Below are 22,086 nucleotides of genomic sequence, written 5' to 3' on the forward strand. Positions count from 1 at the left end.
TCTGCAATCAGTAATCTGAAGTAGCAGGCAGGCTGCAATGTGCAAGTAAACTCGGCTGTTTCGCTTGTGGAGTTGCCAGTTTTGATGCTGCTTCCTCACTGTCTTCCTTAGATGCTTTTCCAGAAGTTATTAAAAAAAAAAAAGAAAAAATCCTCCTCTTAAGGCAGACTGTGTGCTTTAGTTCAGATTTTGATATTGCAGTGTTTAATAGCATTACAGCTCCTAATCCTCCAGTGGTGGCTTGGGAAATTCCTAGAAGGCAGGGAGCGGGAGGCGAGAGCTGCCGCACAGTGCCCTCCCCATCACAGCGAGCAAGCTTCGCCCTGCTCTGCGGAAAGGCAGCAAAGGTGAATCTGGGCAGCCAAGGAGCTGAGGGGCTGGTTTGAAGATGGTCGCTTTTCCCCTCGTTTGCCTACCGGGGATGGAGGGGAAGGGAGTATGGTTCCTGAAATGTGCTGCTGCTGCTTGCTTTCCTATGTCAAAAAGTACAGTGAAAATAACTTGCATGTTTAAGTGCCTGAAACAAAGCATTACTTTACACTTCAGTAGTTTCTCTCTGCTGGTTTTATTTTTGGTGATGCTGCTTGCTGCCACCTTCTATTAGATCGCTCAGATTTCAGTGAAGTGAGTTAGAGGAATCTGAATTTCTCCGTGCACAGGGCGTGTGGGGTTGTGGGGAGGGAGCAAGCACGCTCCAGCATCCAAATCCTCTGGTCTTGGAGGGCTTTCAAGTGATCAGTTGCATTTGGTCCCAGTTCTCTGCTGCTCATCAGGACAGGGTTGTGTATGTAGCCTTATGCAAATGCTGCATCAGATAGACTTGTGCTGATGCTCAAGATGAAAGCTAAATGCACCTAAAACTTCTATTTTTGTAGACGTCTTTCTAGCATGCTATTTTGAGAACACGAAAAAGCCAGAATCTTTTTGGTGTTGTGACTCTTATGCTATTTTGAAAGTAGCTTTTTGTTTTATTCAAAATAAAAAGCTGATAAAAGAGGAGTTCAAGGTCTTGTTCAGCTGTGATCTCTTCACAGCTTTCGGTGTTGAACTTACGTTGTGATTTCAGGAGGCCTTTATCATATTTGTGCAGGAAGCTTCATGTTCTTTAAAATCTTAGATTTTGATTTGCTCTTGTCCTGGCCTGAAATGCAAAGAAAGACTTCTAGATACCCATTGTGAAAATGGCACCTTTTGTGTTCAGTGTTGAAATGTGTCACGTCCTGGATATAGGAAATTCCCGTGGGAGAGGCACCCTGGCAAAGCAGTTCATGTTTTGTGTTGTAGAGAGCCAGCATTTAGGCATGTGCTTGTCAACTTGCAAGCTACATGGATTCTACCTTCTGCATGCTGCAGCAGCCTGCAGGCCTTGCTGTTAAAAGTAAATGTTACACGGAGGATGCCTAGCAACTGTAGTTTTTAGGTCTGTGCCAAATTAAAGGTGCAAATCTGTTAAATTGATGCAGTATTTTCTGAGGGATGCGGCGTGGCGGTGCTGAGGTGGTGCTTCTGGGCCTCTCTGATGTGGCCGTCCCTCCAGCTCTCCTTCACCGTTCCGGTTAGGTTAATGTCTAGTGCCCACGATTCACAGCCAGGAATATTAATTAAAAAAAAATAAAATTCATGACGTTAATTTGAATTGTGAACTTTGTTCATGTGAAAGGGCTACATTAATGAGCCTAGCTGAGGGGTAAGTAGGCCTCTGCGCTGCTGTCTCAGGTGGGAGACGTGACCTGGAGCAGAGGGACCCAGGGCCAGCAGCTGGGAACAGCCATGTCTTGAATGCGGAGCTCATGGCTCAGAAACCCGCCTTCTGCCTGTGCCTGGGGCCTGCTGGGTGACCTCAAAATCCTTTCTGGCTGTCTCGGTTTCTCTTGCAAATGGAGTTGGTACAGGGCTCTGTTAGGGAAAAAGGGCAATAAGAGTGAGCATAGTTAAGGCTGTTTCTCTCGATAAGCGCAGCTGTAGTGGACCAGACCACAGGTTAACAGAGAAGAGTTTTGTGTGTCTCTGGGACGTTGGTAGCAGTTGCTTAGGTAGAAGGTTGCAAGGAGTTTTCCTCTGCTTCTAGGCCCTTCTGCTTCATGGCGAGCTGTGCTGCCGTTCTCTGGAGTGTGCATCTCCATTACTGTAGTCGCTATCCCTTGACGAGCTTTCTCCAGTGCTTAGCCTAAATTATTGTTTTAACACATTGATAGGTCCAGTCACCCCATGGAAATGATTTTCATGTTCACTTCAGATCTCTTACCTACCCCTTTGCTTTTGAGAGGGAATGGTTATTCTCTGGGCACTTTGTGCACATCCTCCGTAACTGACTAGATGTCTGTCCTCTTCTCCCTCAGCTGTCTTTTCTTCTTCTCCACGCTGAATGATCCAGGTCTGTTAGTTTCTGCTTTAGGAATTCCTCTTCTCTGTACTCTTTCTAATTCTCTTTTGCCCTTTCAGTGTCATAACAGCCCACAGTTTTCAAGTGGGTGTGCCCTGGGCTTAATGACTTGTCATGATTCGGCTTTGCTTGTGGCAGTTCCTTAATTCTTAATACTGTATTTCCTTGTGAGGTATGGTCTGCCTTCTTTTTTTCTACCCCCCCCCCCCGATGGTACTTTCAAACAAGGCTTCAGACTCCTGACACTTACTTCAGCGGTACACACAGGCAGGGTTATCTTTCTTTTTGCACATTGGCCTGAGTTTGTGGACATTAAATCAGTGTTGCCCTTTTGGTTGCCCATTTGCTCGTGATTGTGAGATCGTTCCACTGTGCGTTGTGTGAAGCTCTAGCTCCGATGACTGAACACATCGTACTGCCAGCAAACTTCATGTCACCTCCCTGTTTGTCAGGTTTCGGAGAGTTTATGGATACGTTGAAAAGAATGGCCATTACAGTCATTCTTGAGACTCCTTGTATTGAAAAAATGCTCTGTGTTTTCCTACCTTGAATTCTTAATGCTTCATCTGGGTGTTAAGGGAGGAACTACCCCTGCAAACTACAGCAGCTCAGGTCCTTTTAAGAGTCCCTAGTTAGGGATAATGTCCAAATGTGTCTTTGTCCATACAGTATCATAAACGTTGGGTAGTTTTGAGTCATAACTTCTGCAAAAGCTGTACTTGACTCTTCCTCATGCCATCTTATTTATTATCCGTGTCTGTTATCTAATTTTAACTAGTTCTTTACCAAAAGAACTCACTTCGAGATTTTTCAGTTCCCTGAATTTACTTTGCACTTGCTTCTGAAAACTGATCTGACTTACTATCTTTCATGCTATATCCAAATCAATTTAGGTGTGGCAGGGTATATATGGTAATTAACACCTTGGCAGTTTGATGTTTTCCTTCAGAAATCTTGGTTGAATTCTTTCCATTCTAGCAACTTATTACAGTCTTTTATGCTGCTCTTAAAATGTTGTCTATCAGCAGTTGCTTAGTGTGTGTGTATATATATAGATATATATACATAAAAATATGGTGCCTGGTGAACTTCTGGAGGTTGACATTGATTTTTATTTTTTTAACGAACAAACATAATGTCTCTTAAGGAACTAAAACAAAAACGATCCTTATGTTTTCTTCCTGTCAAGAAACCCTGAAGGTGTGTTTTAGCTAAGGTGAGTTTTGGGGTAAGAGGGAGGAGAGACTTTATTTACTGTATTTTGCATTAGAACTGAAGCAGATGCCATTCCAGTCTAGTCTTTGGGTTCAGCCTTATGTCCGAGTTCACTCTGGCCATTTGTTTGAAGGTAACCATAAACATGAAACTGATCTTCACTATCCTGACTCCTGGGGCTTTTGCCGTAGGTTATAGGGAGTGCCTGTAGCAGCATCAGTACAACCTGTGTTTCATTTCTTGTGTCCCTCCTCTGCGTTGCCTGTTCTCAAGTTACTGGGACACCAAGTTAACATCTTCCAGTACACTTGGCAGAACAAAGTCAGAGGAATGTACTTCTTGGTTAGAAAACTTAGTCTCCAAGTTCTGCAGCAAAAAGATGAATACAAAATTTCCACGCCTGAGCAAGAAGTCTCAGGCAAGCCTCCCACGAGCAAAGGAAGAGACCTGGGAAGCTCTCGTGTATCTTTTGCAATGTTCGTAGCACACCATGAAATGCTGGTTTCTTGTCCCGTCTGAGAACTTGTTTATGAAACCTAATATTGCCCTGTGAAACTCAACACTTTGCTTCTTAATACTACAGCCTGAGCGACGCTCAATGAGGTGGACAGGGTGCTTTGAGTATCAGCTGTTTCGGGCATCGTGAAGTCTAAATACAGCACTTCCTTAGCTGGCACTTGGAAGCTTCACCCACTCCCGGGGAGGGGAAAGAAATCTTGGTGTCATGGCGCAATCCTGTAGCAGATGTATCCTCCAAAAAAATAAATAAAACAGCTGAGTCATTAGTTCATTCTTTTTCTTCCATGCTGCCGGCCAATCCCAATACCCTTGTATTTCACACAGGAGGGAGAAGGCAGACAATGCTGTCTTTTATTACTCATACCCTGCAGGACACTATCTTCTTCACAAAATACGGGTGGCGTCTGTCTGTCTCCACTTCATGGGAAAGATTAACAACAATTAAGGTCAACAATTAAGGTTGTGAAAACCTTCGAATAACTGCAACATCTGCTCTTATACTAGAATAAATAAAATAAAGCTGGAGCTCTAATTGCCAACAGATTACTTGCTCATATCTGTTTTGTAATTGCGGGCTTGTGAAATTCATACCGTTAACTGGTCCCTTGCTGACCAATGCGAATGACCAGCGGTCAGCACAAGTAGTGGTTTGGCCAAGAGCTACATCCTGAAACTGAGGTTGCAGGATGAGAAGTAGGAATACTGTATAAAATTTGGGGCACTGAACCTTGCCATGTCAGTGGTGGTCAGGTGGCTCCCAAGGCGTACGTGGGTTGTAGTCAGCCCTTCACCTCAGGCATGGCAGTTGACCCCCCTGAACTTCCCAGTCCATTTCAATGTCAAATAAAGTGGGTTTTCCTAAACTGCTGTTGACTCTAACTGGTTTTACTTTTGCTTTGAGACAGAATAGGGTGGTTGAGGGGTATTTTACTGTGTCTCAACCAACTTGTTTTTCCATAAACCTGATAGCAAGAGAGCACACCTGAGTGTGTTCTGAGATGGATGTTTCTAGAAGTAGGCATTGAGGCAGCACTGGAAATAACTGACTTACAATGCATGTGGACCTTTTGCTAATATATCAGGAAAAATTTACAAATTAAAGAGAATGTCCTCAACTTCACTTTAGGAGCATTCATTCACATAAAACCATTTTGGTATAAAGGAATATTCTCCTATGAATGGAATAGAATATTTTGAGTTGGAAGGGACCTACAATAATCATCTAGTCCAACTGCCTGATCACTCAGGGCTGACCAAAGGTTAAAGCATGTTAAGGGCATTGTCCAAATGCCTCTTAAACACTGACAGGCTTGGGGCATCGACCACCTCTCTAGGAAGCCTGTTCCAGCGTTTGACCACCTCTCGGTAAAGGAAATGTTTCCTCATATCTAGTTTGAACCTCCCCTGATGCAGCTTTGAACCATTCCCACGCATCCTGTCACTGGATACCAGGGAGAAGGTTTCCAGTAAGTAGGAATCACATATTTACTTAATTTTTTCTGACTATACAGGGCAATTTCTTAACTTGGCTGATCATTTGCTCTGCAGATGTGTTATACCTTCCTTCCAGAAGATTAAAACTTCAGTGCTGCTCAAGTGCTGGGAGCTGGAGCCTGGTCCTTCTTGGCACACGTGGTCTCTACAGAGGGAATGGTTTGTGTTCTGACTTGGTGCAAAAGTAGAGTGATTCTGTTCTTTCTAAGGCTTTTTTTTGCGTTTAAAAACATATCCCATGAGGCATTTAACCTTAAAAGGCTTAACCTGCTAGACAGAGATTTGTATCAAAAGGCTGTTAGGGATCTATCATCAAAGTCTGGTAGAAAACAGCCATGTCTTTCTATCCCTCAGACCATGGGAGAAATTCAGGTGGTTGTTCCTTGGTTTGCTCAATATTTCTACTTCCCCATCTGTTGGTAGTGGTTTTCTGCTACCCTGCATTTCATTACTCTAGCTGCAAGATCTTTTCTGGCCAGTGCTGCTACTTGCAGTTGTAGGAAAAATTATATCCATATTATTCCTGCTGCTTGCTTTGCCATTCTGAGTAGTCCAACTGAGACTGACCAAAGTGCTGTATTGGGCAATGTGCTGTTCCACTTCACCAGGAGCAGAGTATGAAGGTATGCCTGTAGTTTAGGAGACAATGCTGGGAAGGTTTACAAGTGGGAGCTTCTCTGGGATCTACGGCTATTTTCCCCTACCATGGTGAAGAGCACTTCTTCCCTGTGAAGTAGCCTTCTCAAAGCTGGCTCTTGAGAGGCATCTAGCTTCAATAAACTTCTGCGTCTATCTTGTGTTTTGGAGGGAAGCTTTTTGGTTTTGTGTAATGAAGAGGTTCTCATTTAGTTAAATGAGACAGTCCTCATGAAAATTCTGCTGCTTATTTTAGGCTATCAACTTCTAGGCTATATGAGTTATCAGACTAGAAAAGATGCATAGGCAAAGATGTTGCAGAAAACAAAGGTGATGGTTTCCAAGCCATAGTGTAACTTACCCAAGACTAACAGTGCCATAAAGAGGAGAGAGTATCAGACTTCAGTGGCAAATTCTGTGGTGCTGCTGCCCATTTGAAGGAGGAGGGGGAACATTACAAGCTCTGAGATCTGTAAGGATCAGAGCCTTAGGTGAAGGAAATATTTGCCCTCTTCAGTGACAGAAAGTAGCATGAAAGCCTGTAGTAAGTATTTGTCTAAAGCAGGCAGTTGCATGAAGCCATCTCTTCATGCAGAACTGAGTTTTAATAAACTAGTACTGCTAATTAGTGGGGCTGAAATGAAAATCGAGACTTTTCTGATGCATCTGTCAAATTGATTGTATTAATGATGAGTGAGTGCTTTTATAGATCAAAATACAAAGGAACAAAAAAGAAACTCTCTTGAATTATTTCATCAATTAAGAGTAGCAATTGGAAATTTCAAATTTCTGATATTCGGAGAGGCTTTTGCAAGAAAGCTTATCTGCTGCTTTTTTGATAAATCTTTTGTTTTATTACACTGCAGTGTATTTTGGGAGGGGGGAGAACTTTTTTGAAGAGCAAAGCATGGACAGAATCTCTGCCTCAAACAGCAAAGGAAATTTGGGAAAGAGAACTGAGCTAGATATTTTTATTTTTTGTGAGGTGGCACATTCGCAACACTGAATTCTGCCATGTTGGTTGAAGGGTTTATCTTTTGCATTCTGTACTGCTGCTAAAGAAGCTCTTCATCTACTTATTTCAGTTCACATACATGTATGTTAAGTGTGTGTGTGTGTGTGTAATATACGTACACACACACAGAGTTAAATTAAACCCTAAAAGTTGCTGGGAGAAGCTTAAGCTTTGTCAGGATTGACTTCTGCAGTACAGAGACTAAGATTCTGGGGATGCTGTGGGACTGGTCCGGCATGGTTGTTAGTCTTGTTCAGAGGTGCTGAGAGTTTGAAGTTACAGTGCTGTACACTGGGGAGGGATTCCTCTAGTTGTTTTTGAGTGTCTAGATCATGGATGTCTACATCTGAGCCAGTTTTCTAAATTCCCTTTGTAGTCAATGGAGAGAACCAGGTGCTCCAGTGATGTGCTTCACTGAATCGTGTAGGTTTGAAGGGGCCTCTTGAGATCATCTAGTCCAAAGTCCAGCTTTCTCTGACCTCTTCTGGATAGCTGCCTTGGAATGAGATGAACTGCATGTAAGGAGTGCCTCTTTCTCCTCACTGACTGATGTGGCAGTGCAGGGGTGTTCATTTCCCCTGTACTCCATATGCATACCACCACATAGGGTATGTGACTTTCTTCCTATCCTGTAATAGGGTTGTGGCCAGCTCCGGACGTAGCCTGGATGTTGATTTGTTTCTGTGGGTAATGTACGGCAGGCCTATAAAACTATGTTGTGCATGGGGATGCTTATATGCTGTCTTCTCCCTTCTTTCTACTGCTGCCAGTACCAGCTGAACAACCTTGGGGGTGGGAGAATGCAGATGGGACCTGCGTGTGGGTTCCAGGCTTGGAGTACAGGTGTTCTGTGGGTTAAAATACATCAGTACGTAGGAACAGCACTTTGGCTACATCTGGAGCCTACACCCTTTGAGAGCAAATGTTCCCCTTCAGCTGCTCTGTAGTCTGAAGGTTAACTACGGATGTTTCTCATTTAATGCCTATCTAGTTAACTTTCAGCGCTGGTGATGTTCACTGTTTCATGCCTCTGTTAAATAGTCTTATAAGGCCTGAAACAACAGATTTCCTTTATGGCACCCTGAAAGAACAGGGAAGTAGCTCTTAATGTAGGTGGCTTGGCAAAATATTCTAGTCAAGTCAAGTATTTGGCCTGCTACCTAGCCTTCAATGTGTAATCTTTGGGTGCTGCCAAAATACCATTCTAATTAAGTTGACATAGTCTATGAAGCCTGGGTGGTATTACTTCAGTTTTCTTTCCTGTGCTTTCTAACACTGTTTTGAAAGGGTTGATGGAAGCTGTGACACTTGCAACCTCAGCAGTGTTTTCATTAAGCTGGGATTTTGGTCACCTTGTGACCTTCAGGATCAAAGGAAGGAATATTCTCTTTCTTCCTCCTCTGCAGGTGCGAGTTAATAGCAATAAATAAATGTACACTAATGCACATGGAACATGTGATCAGTTGGCCAGACTTCAGCTTTCCGTTGAACATTAACACATTAACCCTTCTACAAAATATTAACCTATTCTGTAAGTTTATTTTCTGTTTTGTTTACACTTAGTTGGAAAAGCTATGCCCTGTTTGTCCCACGGTGGTATATTTGCAAGTAGGTCAACATACTTGCTTTTGAGATGTCAGCTTGAAACTGTTTTTCCAGGGCTGAAAAGCATAAGGGGGTAAGAAAGACTTCTGCATTTCCTATCTCCTTTTTATTTATTTATTTATTTAGAAAATTTCAGCCTGTATTCAAGGATAGAGTACCAGTAACATTTTAGTTGTGTCCTGAAAGTCAGTTAGGTGCTGCTGCTGCAGCACTGATTGCCTGCTGCTGACTGTAAGCCACTCACGGATTTGGAGCTTGCGTGTTGCATAATACCAGCAAATGCATCTGAGATTACAAAATGGTCTCTTTGCTCTAAGAGATTGTTGTGATTTGTTAGTAAGGCAGCGTTAAAATACTCATGAGGTATCTATGACATCAGTATCTTAAAACTGCAAGTAGTTTTTTGCAATTGAGTGTACTCTGGCACTGGTGGTGCTTCATTGCATAGGAGTGAATGAGTGCAGTCTCCAAATTGCGTACTCCAAGCAGGATTGGCACAATTTTTATGTTCCAGTCAATCAAGGGTGTGCGTATTGCTTTAGCTTTCTTTAGGTTATCCTTTGAACTTCTTGCACTTCTTTACTATATCCCTCTTGAATAAGATGAGATTTTTCTATTTGGCTCAAAAGCAACACTATTTGCTGGAATTGCCTCCTTGTACTCTTTGGAACTAGAAGCAGAGTTGGCTGTCATCTGCTTGCTTGGGGTTGATGTAGTCCAGAGCTCGCTTTACATGGTTGAGTTACTCATGGCTTTAATGAGTTATTGCTTACCAGCTATACTGTGGTAACTCCTATACTGCTGTGCATGACAGGTAAAATGGGTTTGCTTGTTTGTTTTTACTACTTTTACTTACTTACTCCTTTGCTGCATTGCAGTTGACTTCTGATGTCTCTATCTTAATTGCTTGAACAGTTGCATTCTTTAGAATAAACCGTATTTGGGAATATGTCACTGCAAAATTCTTTGGACGACGGATTAATGTACTGTTGATATTGAGGAATGCGTCTCTGCTTACAGCATGTAACTTTTTCAAAGGCTAATACTTTTGAGTGTTCTAACCATGTGAACAAGAGGTATATTGAGAATAACCTGTGCACTTAAGTGTGCCTCTTATGGTATCTCATGTGAGTGAGTAGCATGCTGTTTGAATTGAAATGTCTTAACTTGCCCTCCAGCTTCAACCGTTTATATGGTATTAGACAATGTAAATAAACTAGTGCTTATTCACTAACATAAATTATAGATAACTGTAAAAGCCTCTGTCAATTGACTTGCTTTAAAAACATGAACCTTGCTGTCTAAATAAAAGCTTTTGATAATCCTAGCTATTAACTCTTCAAAAAAATCTTGTACTAAGAGAACGGCAAGTGACACATGTACACTTACTGTGTTAACTATCAGTATTAAGCCCTGTAAATCATCAAAATGAAAAAACCTGTCTAATGTCCTTGCTCCACAATGATGGTTTTTTAAATCCAGGAAAAGTGTTTTGACCCACCTGAAAACTTTGGAGGTCAGGAGAGACCTAGGGAGGAATGTGGATGGGTATTGATTGATATCTGCCTATAGCTTTCTGTGCATGAGTGTGGGTTTTAGTTTTGAGGTCAGTCTTATGGTCAGTGCTCTGTAGCCAGTACTGTGTTACAAAAACTAGCAGGTTTGGTGAGAAGCTTTACTAAGCCCCCTGCATAAATCTTACCGAGAAGGAAACTTCCTTGTAAAAAGCATCCAAGCGAAGAAAAATAGGCTGTGAATAACTGTAATGATTGATGAATGGATCATTTGGATGAAACAGACTTAAAATGCTTGAAAAACTGATCAGTGGGTCATGATAAAAGATGGCCTTTTGTTCTTTGATGCAAAAGAAAGATATGTAAAAGAAGAAACAGTCAGGAAGGGAGGAAGGGCTTCTGCATGCTCTGGAAGGTTCTCCTCCAAAATGAAGGAATGTTGCAGAGAAATGAGCGAACAGAAGCTGGGAACGGGGTATAGGTTCTGTAGGTTGCTACTCCATGATTTGAGAGTCCCTATGTCACACCTGGGTATACATGTTTCAACTGTTTGCTTTCCTAACTTTTGTTGTCAGGAGGCTGTAAAGGTTACGGCAGTGGGGAGCATCCACCATCTTGTCACCCTAGTAAAGGAAAGTTGAGTGAGTTGGGTAAATCTTTCCAGTGTAATGCTTAGGGGTAGGCACATACGCTAAGCTGTGGTTTCAACCAGAATCTGTAACGATCTGACTTTCTTCAACAAAAATGCACTGTACAGAGGCTGATGAACTTGCTCTATTCGTATAGTAGAAAAATGTCTTGTGTGTAGTTTAGTCCCTGGGTTGAGGGTCTAGAGCCACAGGCTTTCAAATCCCACCCCTGTGCAGGGGGAAGGACTATTCACACCAGTGGCAGGTTGAAAGCATAGAGGCTTATTAGTGTGTTGCATGCAAAAAGCAATGCTTTGGTAGGTATGCAACAAAAGCAGACTTTAGTTGAGTCGGTACCACAAGGGGAAAGTAAATGCCTTCTAGAAAATGCAACTTTATATTTTGTTTGGAGACTTACCCAAATTTTTATCTTCTGTGAGATGCCTGGAAAGCAGTAATTCTCAAGGACTTGCAGTAGGAAAAGTTTGCCAGCTCCTAATGGCAGTAAACAAAGAAAATAAAGGTTCACAGGTTGCCTCGGCCAATATAATAGTTTGTTGCCACTGGAAAGGGGTGATCCTGTTCCCTTCTCTTCTTGCTCATGCTCTTCTGCCATTCACATTGTGCCAGCTGAGCTGCTTGTCAGATCTAGGTTTATTGCACTTGCTTCCTTAGCAGAAAACTAATCCAGCAAAACAAATGAGTTAATTAACACAACAGAAAATTATCTTTTTTTTTTTCAAGCTGAACTCATTAAGGACCATACATGGCACAAAAGGGGGAGAAGGAGGGAGTGCCATGAAGTTGCTGGGAGGAAGTGGAGGAAGAAAGCAGAGCAAGGGCTGATGAAGAGAGTGGGATGTCTGTCCTGTTCTTGGCAGTAACAAGCTATTAAATCATCTTAACTGTTGTATAACTTCAGTCTAAGCCTTCAGGTTGGATAATAAAAGCCTGAAATAACAGAAGGAAATAATTATTTAGACCACTTCCCAAAATTACAAAACTTTGGATTCTGTGGTATGAGAAATGTGACTAGATTGGGGGGAGGGGGGGGGGTGAGGAAAGAAAATGACAACACAGAGGATAGAGGCAGTATTTTTCAGTTCTCTGGAAGCAAAGGATGTAGTGAGGAAGTGTATATACAAAATTAGAGACCATTAGTCATGGCATTTTCAGCTGAAGTTGTCCTTGGGCTGCCTCGCTATGCATCTCTTGTCCCAGTCATGCATCTATGCACCTGTCCTACTTCTGCATATGGCTTGCTGGTGGGATTGTGTACTGTATGCTACATAGTTCTTTATTTCAGTTTCTGTCTAATTAACATTTCATTCAGACTTGGGTACAGTCTGTTTAGTTGTCAAAGTTCCTGCTTCAAAGCTATGGATTTAGCTATTAAGAGGCAGAAGAGGATTTTGAGTGATCAGGGGAGATAATGAAACTGCAGAGTTTCATAAATATTTCCAAACTTCATTATAGGTTTGTTTTTTAAACTGGAATACTTCCTTCAGGGACAAGGGGAAAAATCCTTGCTTAAATGGACAAGGTGAAAAGTAACTATTTTTCTCCAAGGACTTTTTATCCTTGCTGTCAGTGAAGTGGCCCTGTCAGGAGGTAAACATGAATTCACAGGCTATGAGTCTTGAGGAGCCTTTTCAGAATTTTAGGTGGCTTCAAGAAACCAAAAAATGCTGAACTGCATATATTTTATTTAATTTTATTTGGCAAGACTTAAAGTAGGATGGCATCAGCTCTTCTGTGCTGCTTCTGAAGTATGTATCTGTTTTGGCTTTCAAAAGCCTGAATTGCTGTTGCCAAGATTCTTCACTTTCTGGCAAAATTACAATGGCAAATGGCTTCCTTTACAAGGTGTAATATTTAGACTAACAGCTTTGCAATTAAGAATGGCAAAGTGAATTATATTCCCTTTTTTATAAGACCAGATTTTTTCGTATGGAATCGTGGGAGTGTTTGGACGTAACTGAAGTGCTTTTGATTGATTTATATTTTGAACAGTGCTTTTCATTTTAGTGCGCAACACCCACTTGAAATTTTAACCAGAACAATGCTTTGTTTTCAAAGATACGTTCAAAGTATTACTCTAGATAGGCAGTTGCTCTATATCATAGGCTTGCAAGTGCCTTTTGGGTACATATGTATAACAAAATGTGCCAACTCGTGCAAGGGAAGTGGAAAGAAATTGGGAAATCTGCAAGTATTCTTAAATATTATCTGATATTAATCTCAGTAGGCCATCAGGATGTCAATGATAATGTTATTTAATCTTTTGTGGTTGGAGTGTTTGAGGAGGTATTTTGGAGCATCAGGCAAAATAACTTGTTTGAAGGGGAGTTGCCCAAGTACCGGTTTTCAATGTGAGAAAACTGGAGACTTTGGGTGTGGGGAAGGACGTTCAAAGCTGGGAAGAAAAGCAACAGTTTGGAGTAAGCAAAATGGAGAAGCAGAAAATAAAAGGATGAGTCCAGTCCTCTGTGTTGTTCCTTGTGCATGAAGCTGCTGGTAGTAGTTTTAAGTCTCTTTTGGTTGTATTTGTTTGCCAGCCTGCACTAATGAACCTTTGAGTCCTGCTGACCAAATGATCACTGTGGGGGTGGAGGGCATCCTCAGTCTTATAAACTGATGCAGCCTCTACCTGAAACCACCATCAAAAGAGGGGAAATTGCTTTAGAAATCCTTATATGTACTGATTGCTAAAGCTGTGATGGAATCTGGTGGCAAATGCGTGTGCTGCCAAGGGTGCTTTAGGATCTAGTCTCCTTGGTCCAACCAGCTATGGGATCTGGGAGCATTTTCTTTCCAGCCCACGTGGTCAGGTTTCCTTCTTGTGAGAAGTTGTGTGGATCTTGTCCTTGCATGGAAAAGCACATCTGGATCCCATGTTTTAAATGCAGCTGGGGACACTGTTAGCTGTCAGGTCTCTCAAATACAGAAAATTCACTGGCATGCCTCATGCTGCTCATATCCAAATCTTATTTCCATTGTAACTATGGCAATAGGAGTAACCAGTAAGAAAGCATAAGCGTATGTGTCCTCATGCCCTGTGTTGGTGTAGAGGATTGCTACATGCATCTGTTAAACTACCTTATCTTGAAGCCATCTGAAGAGATCTTGCAGATTGCTCTTTGTGTGGACCAACAAGACAGGGTCTCTTTTCCCTGGCTCTTCCAAGAGAGGGAAAGATTTTTAACCTGTATGTTAAACCTGAGGTTTTTGAGAAAGGTCTTTCAGGTAGATCAAAATTTAAGGCTATGTTGAAGCTTTTTTCCCCTCCCCCTTCTATAGTAGTTCAGTTACAGAAAGCAGAACATTACAGAAGAAAAATAATGAAATACCCAGGACTTGAAAGGGAATACTATTAAACAAATTTGTTAAGTTACTTTTCATAAAAGAGCATAACTCCAGTTTTCAAGAGCTCTGGAGCTTGTCTTGCAACTCTGCCAGGTTAAATCCCCCCCCCCCCCCCCAAACTAATCTGCAAGTGATTGCGTTTTAAAAATTATTTTTCTCTTGAATTTAAAGACTGACAGATGGCACATGTAGAACCTGGAAAACTTCCTGAATTGGCAGAGTGACCATACCCCTGCCATCTTCCTACCACAGTATCTGTAGGTGCGTAGGCTGTCTGTGCTTCCAGCGTGCTGGGTGAGATACCGTTTTCTCTGCTGGGAGTATGCAGAGATCAAGTGATAAATCAAAAAGTATACCTGGTGACAGGCTTAATTTGCCGTTAATAGATAATTTAATCTACTGGTTACATGGGTAATTTGATCGTGACTAGGAACAACTTCTTGAGCAGCAGTAATCTCCAGGATGCGCACCTGCAACGTTTTCCATGCGGGATGAATATCAGTCTTTGTTCAGATGGTGTGAGCTGGTTTAAGACTTTTGAGACACTGAGACGTCAAAGCTAAGCCTCGCAATAGACTATTCTTTAGGCTAGAGAATATCATAACAAAACCAAATCTTAAGACCTTTGAAACTTGGTTTATCGTGACTGTCCTTCTTCCAGGGACTCTGTTCAAGGAAGACCTCTTAAGCCAATAGAAGCACGTGAAGTCGCTTGGTTTTGAATGTGCACAGGCTGTCTGGCTCGATGCTGCACAACAGTTGTTCTTGCCACTGAATGTCCTGAGTTTTGTAACAGTGATCGACTACATAGCTTGTTTTCTATTTACAATCCTTTGGAGTTTCCCTCCCCCATCCAAGGCGTTGTAGGAAAAGGGCAGTAACTTGGCACTTAAATATGTTTTTGCGACTTGTGCTGTTTAAGTTGCATGGAAAGAACACGTAAGTCTGTATGCAGTTACGATCTCTGAATAGAACTGACATGCTAAAAATCATGTTTAAAGACAATAGCAAAGAAAAAGTTGGTTTATTTTTCTTTTTAAATCCTAGTTTTTATCTGCTTGAACACATGAATTGGTATAGAGTTCTGTCCCTACAAAATTTATTACTTGGTGATGTGGTACAACAGGGCCTTAGATCTTAAAGGTGAGCAAAGGCTTTTTTGTATTCCTAGGGTAGGACTACTTTGATAAACTGCTTTTAGACAGACAAAAGAGATGCGATCTTAAATCAGTGTTAATGTATGATGGACTAGGAATGATATCATCTAGAGATTATTGCTTTCCTCTGTTTCTGCAGTGTTAACAAATGAATACTCAAGAATGTAGCAGTGAAGCAAATGGGTCTTGATAAATTATGCAGTCTTGACTCCAACTATTGTTCGAGGTAATTGATGATCTTCCATTGGCGTAATGGGGCTGTGGCATAAACTGCAGCACGCCCTAGAGTAGACAAATTGGTCTGGTATTGTTTAGGAACAGATTTAATCTATCTTGCTATAAGTGAATTGGTGCCTTTTGCTGAAACATTGAAAGAAAGACCAGTATTTTGATACTCAGTCCTAAATTATCTATAGTTAAATTTACAGTAGTCATGCGGTTTCCTGTTCTCTAAATACTGAAGTGATAATAAACATAAAACTGTTACAAAGCAAGGCAGAATTCTTTTCCCTTATCCCTTTACCTAAACTTTCCTTAATTTGTGGGTTTACAGGCCAGTAATATGGTTCTCTTTGTTCTTGATGCATTGTACCAACTTCAGAACATATACTGCAGTGGCTTGCCTAATTTCACTTTAGATGTACTTACAGAAAACGGTACTCCCAAAGTGAAAAGCTGCCTTTTTTTTTTGCATACATCAGCCAAGATAAAAAGGATTTCCATAAGTCTGTGCTTAATTCTCCCAGGACAAACTGGGTGAGTGAGGCAAATCTTGCCCTGAAAATTAAATCTTCAGATCCCTCTTAAAAACTGACTGCAAACTTTTAGGTGTGGGGTGGGAGTTAGATGGCTGTAGACCACTCTTTATATGTTTAAAGACTAGCAACAGTACAAGTTGGATATCATAGAATCAGTTAGGTTGGAAAAGACCCTTAAAATCGAGTCCAGCCATTAACCTAGCACTGCCAAGTCCACCACTAAACCATGTCCCTAAGCACCACATCTACATGTCTTTTAAATACCTCCAGGGATGGTGACTCAACCACTTCCCTGGGCAGCCTCTTCCAATGCTTGATAACCCTTTTGGTGAAGAAATTTTTCCTAATATCCAATCTAAGCTTCCCCTGGTGCAACTTGAGGCCATTTCCTCTTGTCCTATGGCTTGTTACTTGAGAGAAGAGAGAGACACCCACCCCTCTACAACCTCCTTTCAGGTAGGTGTAGAGAGCAATAAGGTCTCCCCTCAGCCTCCTTTTCTCCAGGCTAAACAAACCCAGTTCCCTCAGCCGCTCCTCATAAGACTTGTGCTCTAGACCCTTCACCAGCTTCATTGCCCTTCTCTGGACACGCTCCAGCACCTCAATGTCTCTCTTGTAGTGGGGGGCCCAAAACTGAACACAGTATTCGAGGTGCGGCCTCACCAGTGCCAAGGACAAGGGGACGATCACTTCCCTAGTCCTGCTGGCCACACTATTTCTGATCATGCATACAGAGTTAGATGTCTGAGGTGATCCCCTCCCCCCCCCAATGTTAATCTTGTAAGAGTTTGGTTTTAAACTTAAGTAAATGCTATGGAAAACAGTATCTAGAATAAACAACTTGATTTATGCATATTGGGTTAAATAGTTTTTCAAACTTGCTGTTGCCCCAAACAGTTTCGTCCCAAGATAACTAGCTATATGAATTGACCCCAGAAAGTTACTACCTTGGGAAAACTGCAGAAGCCCAGTAACTCTGTTCTGGAAAGAAGCTCCCGGGAGTTTGCCTGCCTTTCTGAGAGAGGAGGCGGCTACCGTACCTCAGCCAAACTTACCCTGGAACTAGATAAAATAAAGCTTCCTCGATGAGTGCATGCTTTACATGGACCATAGGCTGCAACTTCTCTGGGAGCAGTTTCCCCAAGATGTCTTTTACCCTTTTCCATGACTTAACTGTCCCATAAATCTTGCTGGGAGCTTTGGTTTGGTGACAGCTCATGCCTACCAGAGAGCAGTGGGTAGCCTGTTTAAAACTCAGACTTTTGTTTTGAATACATAATTGATAATTAACAGTGAACAAGACAGGAGCTTGCTTGTGGTAGGAGTAAAAGTTCTGGCTTCGCTTTGCAGTCTGCTCTGTCTCCCCCACTCACCCTTTTTTTATCTGCTCGGAGGTGGCATTGCTTGCCTTATACTGCAGGGATGTCTCCAGCTGAATGCCACTGGCTGGGAGAAATGCTGGGACCAGCAAATAGTGCTTTTTATATTTACATCCTTTTGTTTATTTTGTTTCCTTTGTTATGAAGCAGCAGTTAAAATCACTTTCCTGACATTGGCTTAATACTGCCTTCTCTTTTGCATTTTTGGTTCTTCAGCCATATGCACCTCTAAATATGTTTGCAGTAGACTTCTTTTCAAGCTTGATCTGATCACAAAAGTGATGCTTAAAAGAAACACTGCTCACCGTGCAAAATTGCTGCTAGTAATTACTCAGAAGAGGAAATGCAAGACTTGAATGCAGATTTGCATGGGACATCCTATTTGATATATTGCATGAGAATAAAACCATGAGAGAAAAGGCATGTGGGAAAGGGTGAAGGGAAGAAGTAGTTGTGTAAGTAGGTGTTGAAGGCTAATGCTGCATAATGATCTTGATGATCTTATGGGTCTTTTCCAACCTAAATGATTCTATGATAAGTGGCTGTCATCTTAATTCAGATTTCAATGTTTTCTTTCCACAATTGAAAACATAGCCTCAGTTGGTGAGAGCCAATCTTCAAATGGTTAGAGTCTAGGTGTGAAGAGAGGCTTTCTTTTTTGCCTGGACTGTGGAAATAAAGGAGGAGCCATCCAGCCTGAGAATAGTTATGTTGGACTTTTGAATGAAGTATCGGGTTGAACATGTTTTCTAGGCTACAGACAGAAAATGTGCAGATTTGCTACTCCAAGTTGATGCAAATCCTCGTCACCTCATCTTGTTCTTCTCGGTCTTCCCCCTCCAACTGTTTTCAATAATAAGTTGATGAAATGTCTTCAGTATGGTTTCTGACAGTTTGTTTGTACTCTGCAGGTCCTGTGAAGCAGTAGATGTAATTTGAAGAAAATTTGAAGGAACAAATGGCTTTAGCTGGCTGCCCAGACTCCTTTTTACATCTTCCTTATCGGATAGTAAGTTATGAAACTGCATGTTCTTGTCAGCTTGTAGCACGATATTGCTGTGTGCCAGTGATTGATTGTGCATTCAAACTTTTCATCAAACTGCTAATAGCTGTCTGCCAATTCTCTGGGTTTTGCTATGTTTGGGAACAGAGCCTCTGTTACCATCCTGTATTCAAGACCTGCTGCTGAAAAAATTGGGTCACTAATATATACTGATTAAGAATTGATACCTGTCCTCAAAATAGCCAGTTCATATTTGGGAGAAGGCACTTGTTTCCAAAATAAATGGCAAGCTACAATACTTTTTGGTGCAAGACATTTCACTGGTATCAATGTTTGCTGAATGCTGTATTTATAGGAACAAAGGCAGGATCTAACCAAGTGTAAAAATCTCTATGTTTGTCGAGTTATTATGCTGTATCTAAGCAGCCAATATGGCATATTACAAAGAATATATTAAAAAAACCCCTCAGCTCAATTCAAAGGTGCTAGGCAAAAATGCACTTAGAAGTTTTCATATTTTTTTTCCCAGGCAGTTGTGGTTGGCATAATGCATGCTTTGTATTTTTTATGGAACTGTAAATCTGTTATTTTGGGAGTGGCCTGTTTTTTGTCTTTTTTTTTTCTTTGTTTTCATAGTGTGCTTACCACCCTAAGGATTCACTTATGATTTTGGGCCGTGCAGATACACAAATGATTAATCATAATATCATACGACATTGAAACCTTTTCCTCTGAAGACAAACATTACTACTAGTAGATTACTACAGTCATGCTACTCATTTGAAAGAAAAGCAAAAACCAAACAAAACCACCACCACCACCAAAAATCCCCAACAAACCCCTATAGGATTTATACATCAGTTTCATAATATGCCAACTTACACTTTTTTCCCCAATAGGAAACTTCAAATTAGTTAAGACTAATGTTAGTATATGCTGAGTTGTCAGTTGAATGTACCTGAATGCTTTTCCTGACAACAGGAAAAATGTAACAGTTCCTTTATAACTGCTTTTGCAGTTATGAAAATAGAATGGACTTTGAGAAATTGGGTATCTTGAAAATCTGTTACTATACTTGGATCCATGATTTTAAAAGAATATGTGAATAGATGTGCCTGGACTTCGTAATTTTGATGCACTGTGAAATTATGCTTCCAGTTCATTTAGAGCATCATCTGAGTCATGATGCAAAGCTGAGGGAGAGGAGAGCTATGTAAGAGAAACTTGACATTGTAGGCAGTCATTTTTAAGCTGCAAATTCTTTACTGGATGTCAAACTTTTTCATGAAAATAGTGTCTTTAGTGGTTCATAAGCACTAAGAATGTGAATTTTCCTTGGTATTTCCCCTTGCTCTTACAAACCCTGTAGATAACCTGCTTTAGTCTGGGGCAGTCAACAGACTAGAAGTGTCAGAGCAACATGGGTGACTTAAGATGGTGGGAAAGTGACTCCCTGTTAATTAATTAGTTTTGGTCATAGCTTACTGTGTGTTAACTATCTTAAGTGCTTGTTACCAGTTTAAAGACTAGCTTTGGAAGCCCATTCACAACTACCGTGCCTTCTGTCAAAAATGAAGTTTGCATTAAAAAAACCCTGAACATCTGTTTTTCCACCCCTACTAAATATGACTTAGAAGCTTTCATCAACTTGTCTTTCAAATTTGGCTGCAGTGCCAGTATTGTGTTGGTAAAGGGCTGAAAGAAGGTTAAACTAAATATGCTCTAGATTAGAGTGTGAAGAAGTATTCTATTTTTTTCAGTACATTTTTTGACTTAATATGAATGGAAGGCTATAGAGAAGATCCCTCCAGAGTCCCCAAGGTTGGGACCTTAATGCTGTAACTTCAGTGTTTAGAATAAATTGATGCGTTGGACTTTGGGATTACGTTCAAAGCAGACAGCAAGAGAAATGAGAACCTGGATAAGTGAATATGCACTACAGAATATCCTTTAGGATGCCTTGTTGCCAACCCCTTTCTACCCTTCCTTTTCCCGTTTTTGGGGAGACGGGCAAGGTATAGATCTCTGACTTTCTTACTGGGCTCTTTGTTTGCAATGTTTGCTGCTTTCAGAAGCTTTCGGGTCTTGTTTAAGAGGTTGGTTTTTTTTTTTAACTTTCTCAGGAGTTAGCACATAAACCAGTCACACAGAGTACATTCTCCTAGAAACAATCTCTAGCTTTGTGGAAAAAATCAATACTACCTTTTAGTGGCTTTCAGGAGCCCTTTCCAAATTCTCGAACTCTTCAATAAAAATCTAGCAGTGAGAATTGGCAGTGTTTGTCTTCTGTTCCTGGAAATTCAGAACATAGTCCCAGAATTTCTCAGAAAAAATGGGATGATTTACTGTGTTTCCGTTCTTTTGCAATCTGTAGTCACAACAGTATTTATGTGCAGTGACTTGAACTCTTGGGGAAGATTTAGTTCTTTAACCCTTTGATGCATGAATTGGACAAGTCTCAGTAACATAAATAACAGAAGGATGGTTTTTTTCTCAGTTTCTGAAGATAAAATTCTGGGCATGTGGGAATGTTCTGTTCATCTTCTATTTTCTGCCTTCCATTTATTTTCTCATAACCAAGATGCAGGCATGACTTTATTAATAATTAAGTTTGTTTTCAGAGAGCTGAATTCTTATTAGAGAAAGGACTTGTTCACATCATACTCATCGTCTAACTTGGCATAAAATGCGCTACAAGCACTTGGTCACAAATAGGGAGAAAATTGCTTCCTCCTACATGTACAGAGCTGTGGATATCAGGATTGCTAATAGTCCTCTTGACCAGATAAGAGAGCAGAATGTTGCACATCATACTTGAGAAGCTTTGTACACTTCAAGAGTAGGGAAGTAAATACCGAAGAGAATTAATTAGTTAGAGGCTAGCTAAAGGTAATAAAAGCCTCCTTTAATGATGTCAGATTTGTGGATGTGAAGATGATGTGCTGCTGTTACTACAACAGTCACATTTCTCTGCCTTAAGCTGGAAAAACAGCTAGGCACAGGTTCTCCAGGTTTTAGTACAGCAGCTTTGATCCTTGTTTTCCATAAAATGATACACTAAGTTAGAAGACACCTTTGGAGGTCGTCTGATCCAAGTCCATGGCATATTGAGGTTACAGACTTGACTTGGGGAAAATGAATTTAATTTATTACCAATTAAAATCAAGAGTACGGTAATGAGAAATAAAACTAAATCTTAAAACACCTTCCCCCCACCCCTCTCTTCTTCCCGGGCTCAACTTCACTCCTGAATTCTCTACCTCCTCCCCCTGAGCAGCACAGGGGCACAGGGAATGGGGGTTGCAGCCAGTTCATCACACGTTGTCTCTGCCGCTCCTTCCTCCTCAGGGGGAGGACTCCTCACACTCCTCCCCTACTCCAGCGTGGGGTCCGTCCCACAGGAGACAGTCCTC

The 22,086-nt window shown here is 41.2% G+C and overlaps 1 protein-coding gene across 7 annotated transcripts in view; it reads left to right on the forward strand.

The window, feature by feature from the left end:
- Positions 1–22,086, forward strand: part of GRB10 (growth factor receptor bound protein 10) — a 152,286-nt gene that overhangs the window by 18,188 nt on the left and 112,012 nt on the right. For all 7 annotated transcript variants that reach the window (XM_072853007.1, XM_072853009.1, XM_072853011.1 and 4 more), the window contains exon 2: positions 18,582–18,679. In XM_072853007.1, coding sequence (XP_072709108.1) covers positions 18,629–18,679 — 51 coding nt within the window. In that variant the 5' untranslated portion in view covers positions 18,582–18,628. The remainder of the gene's footprint in view (positions 1–18,581; positions 18,680–22,086) is intronic.

The sequence above is a fragment of the Ciconia boyciana genome, chromosome 2 (genome assembly GCF_034638445.1).
Source record: "Ciconia boyciana chromosome 2, ASM3463844v1, whole genome shotgun sequence".
Taxonomy (NCBI): Eukaryota; Metazoa; Chordata; class Aves; order Ciconiiformes; family Ciconiidae; genus Ciconia; species Ciconia boyciana.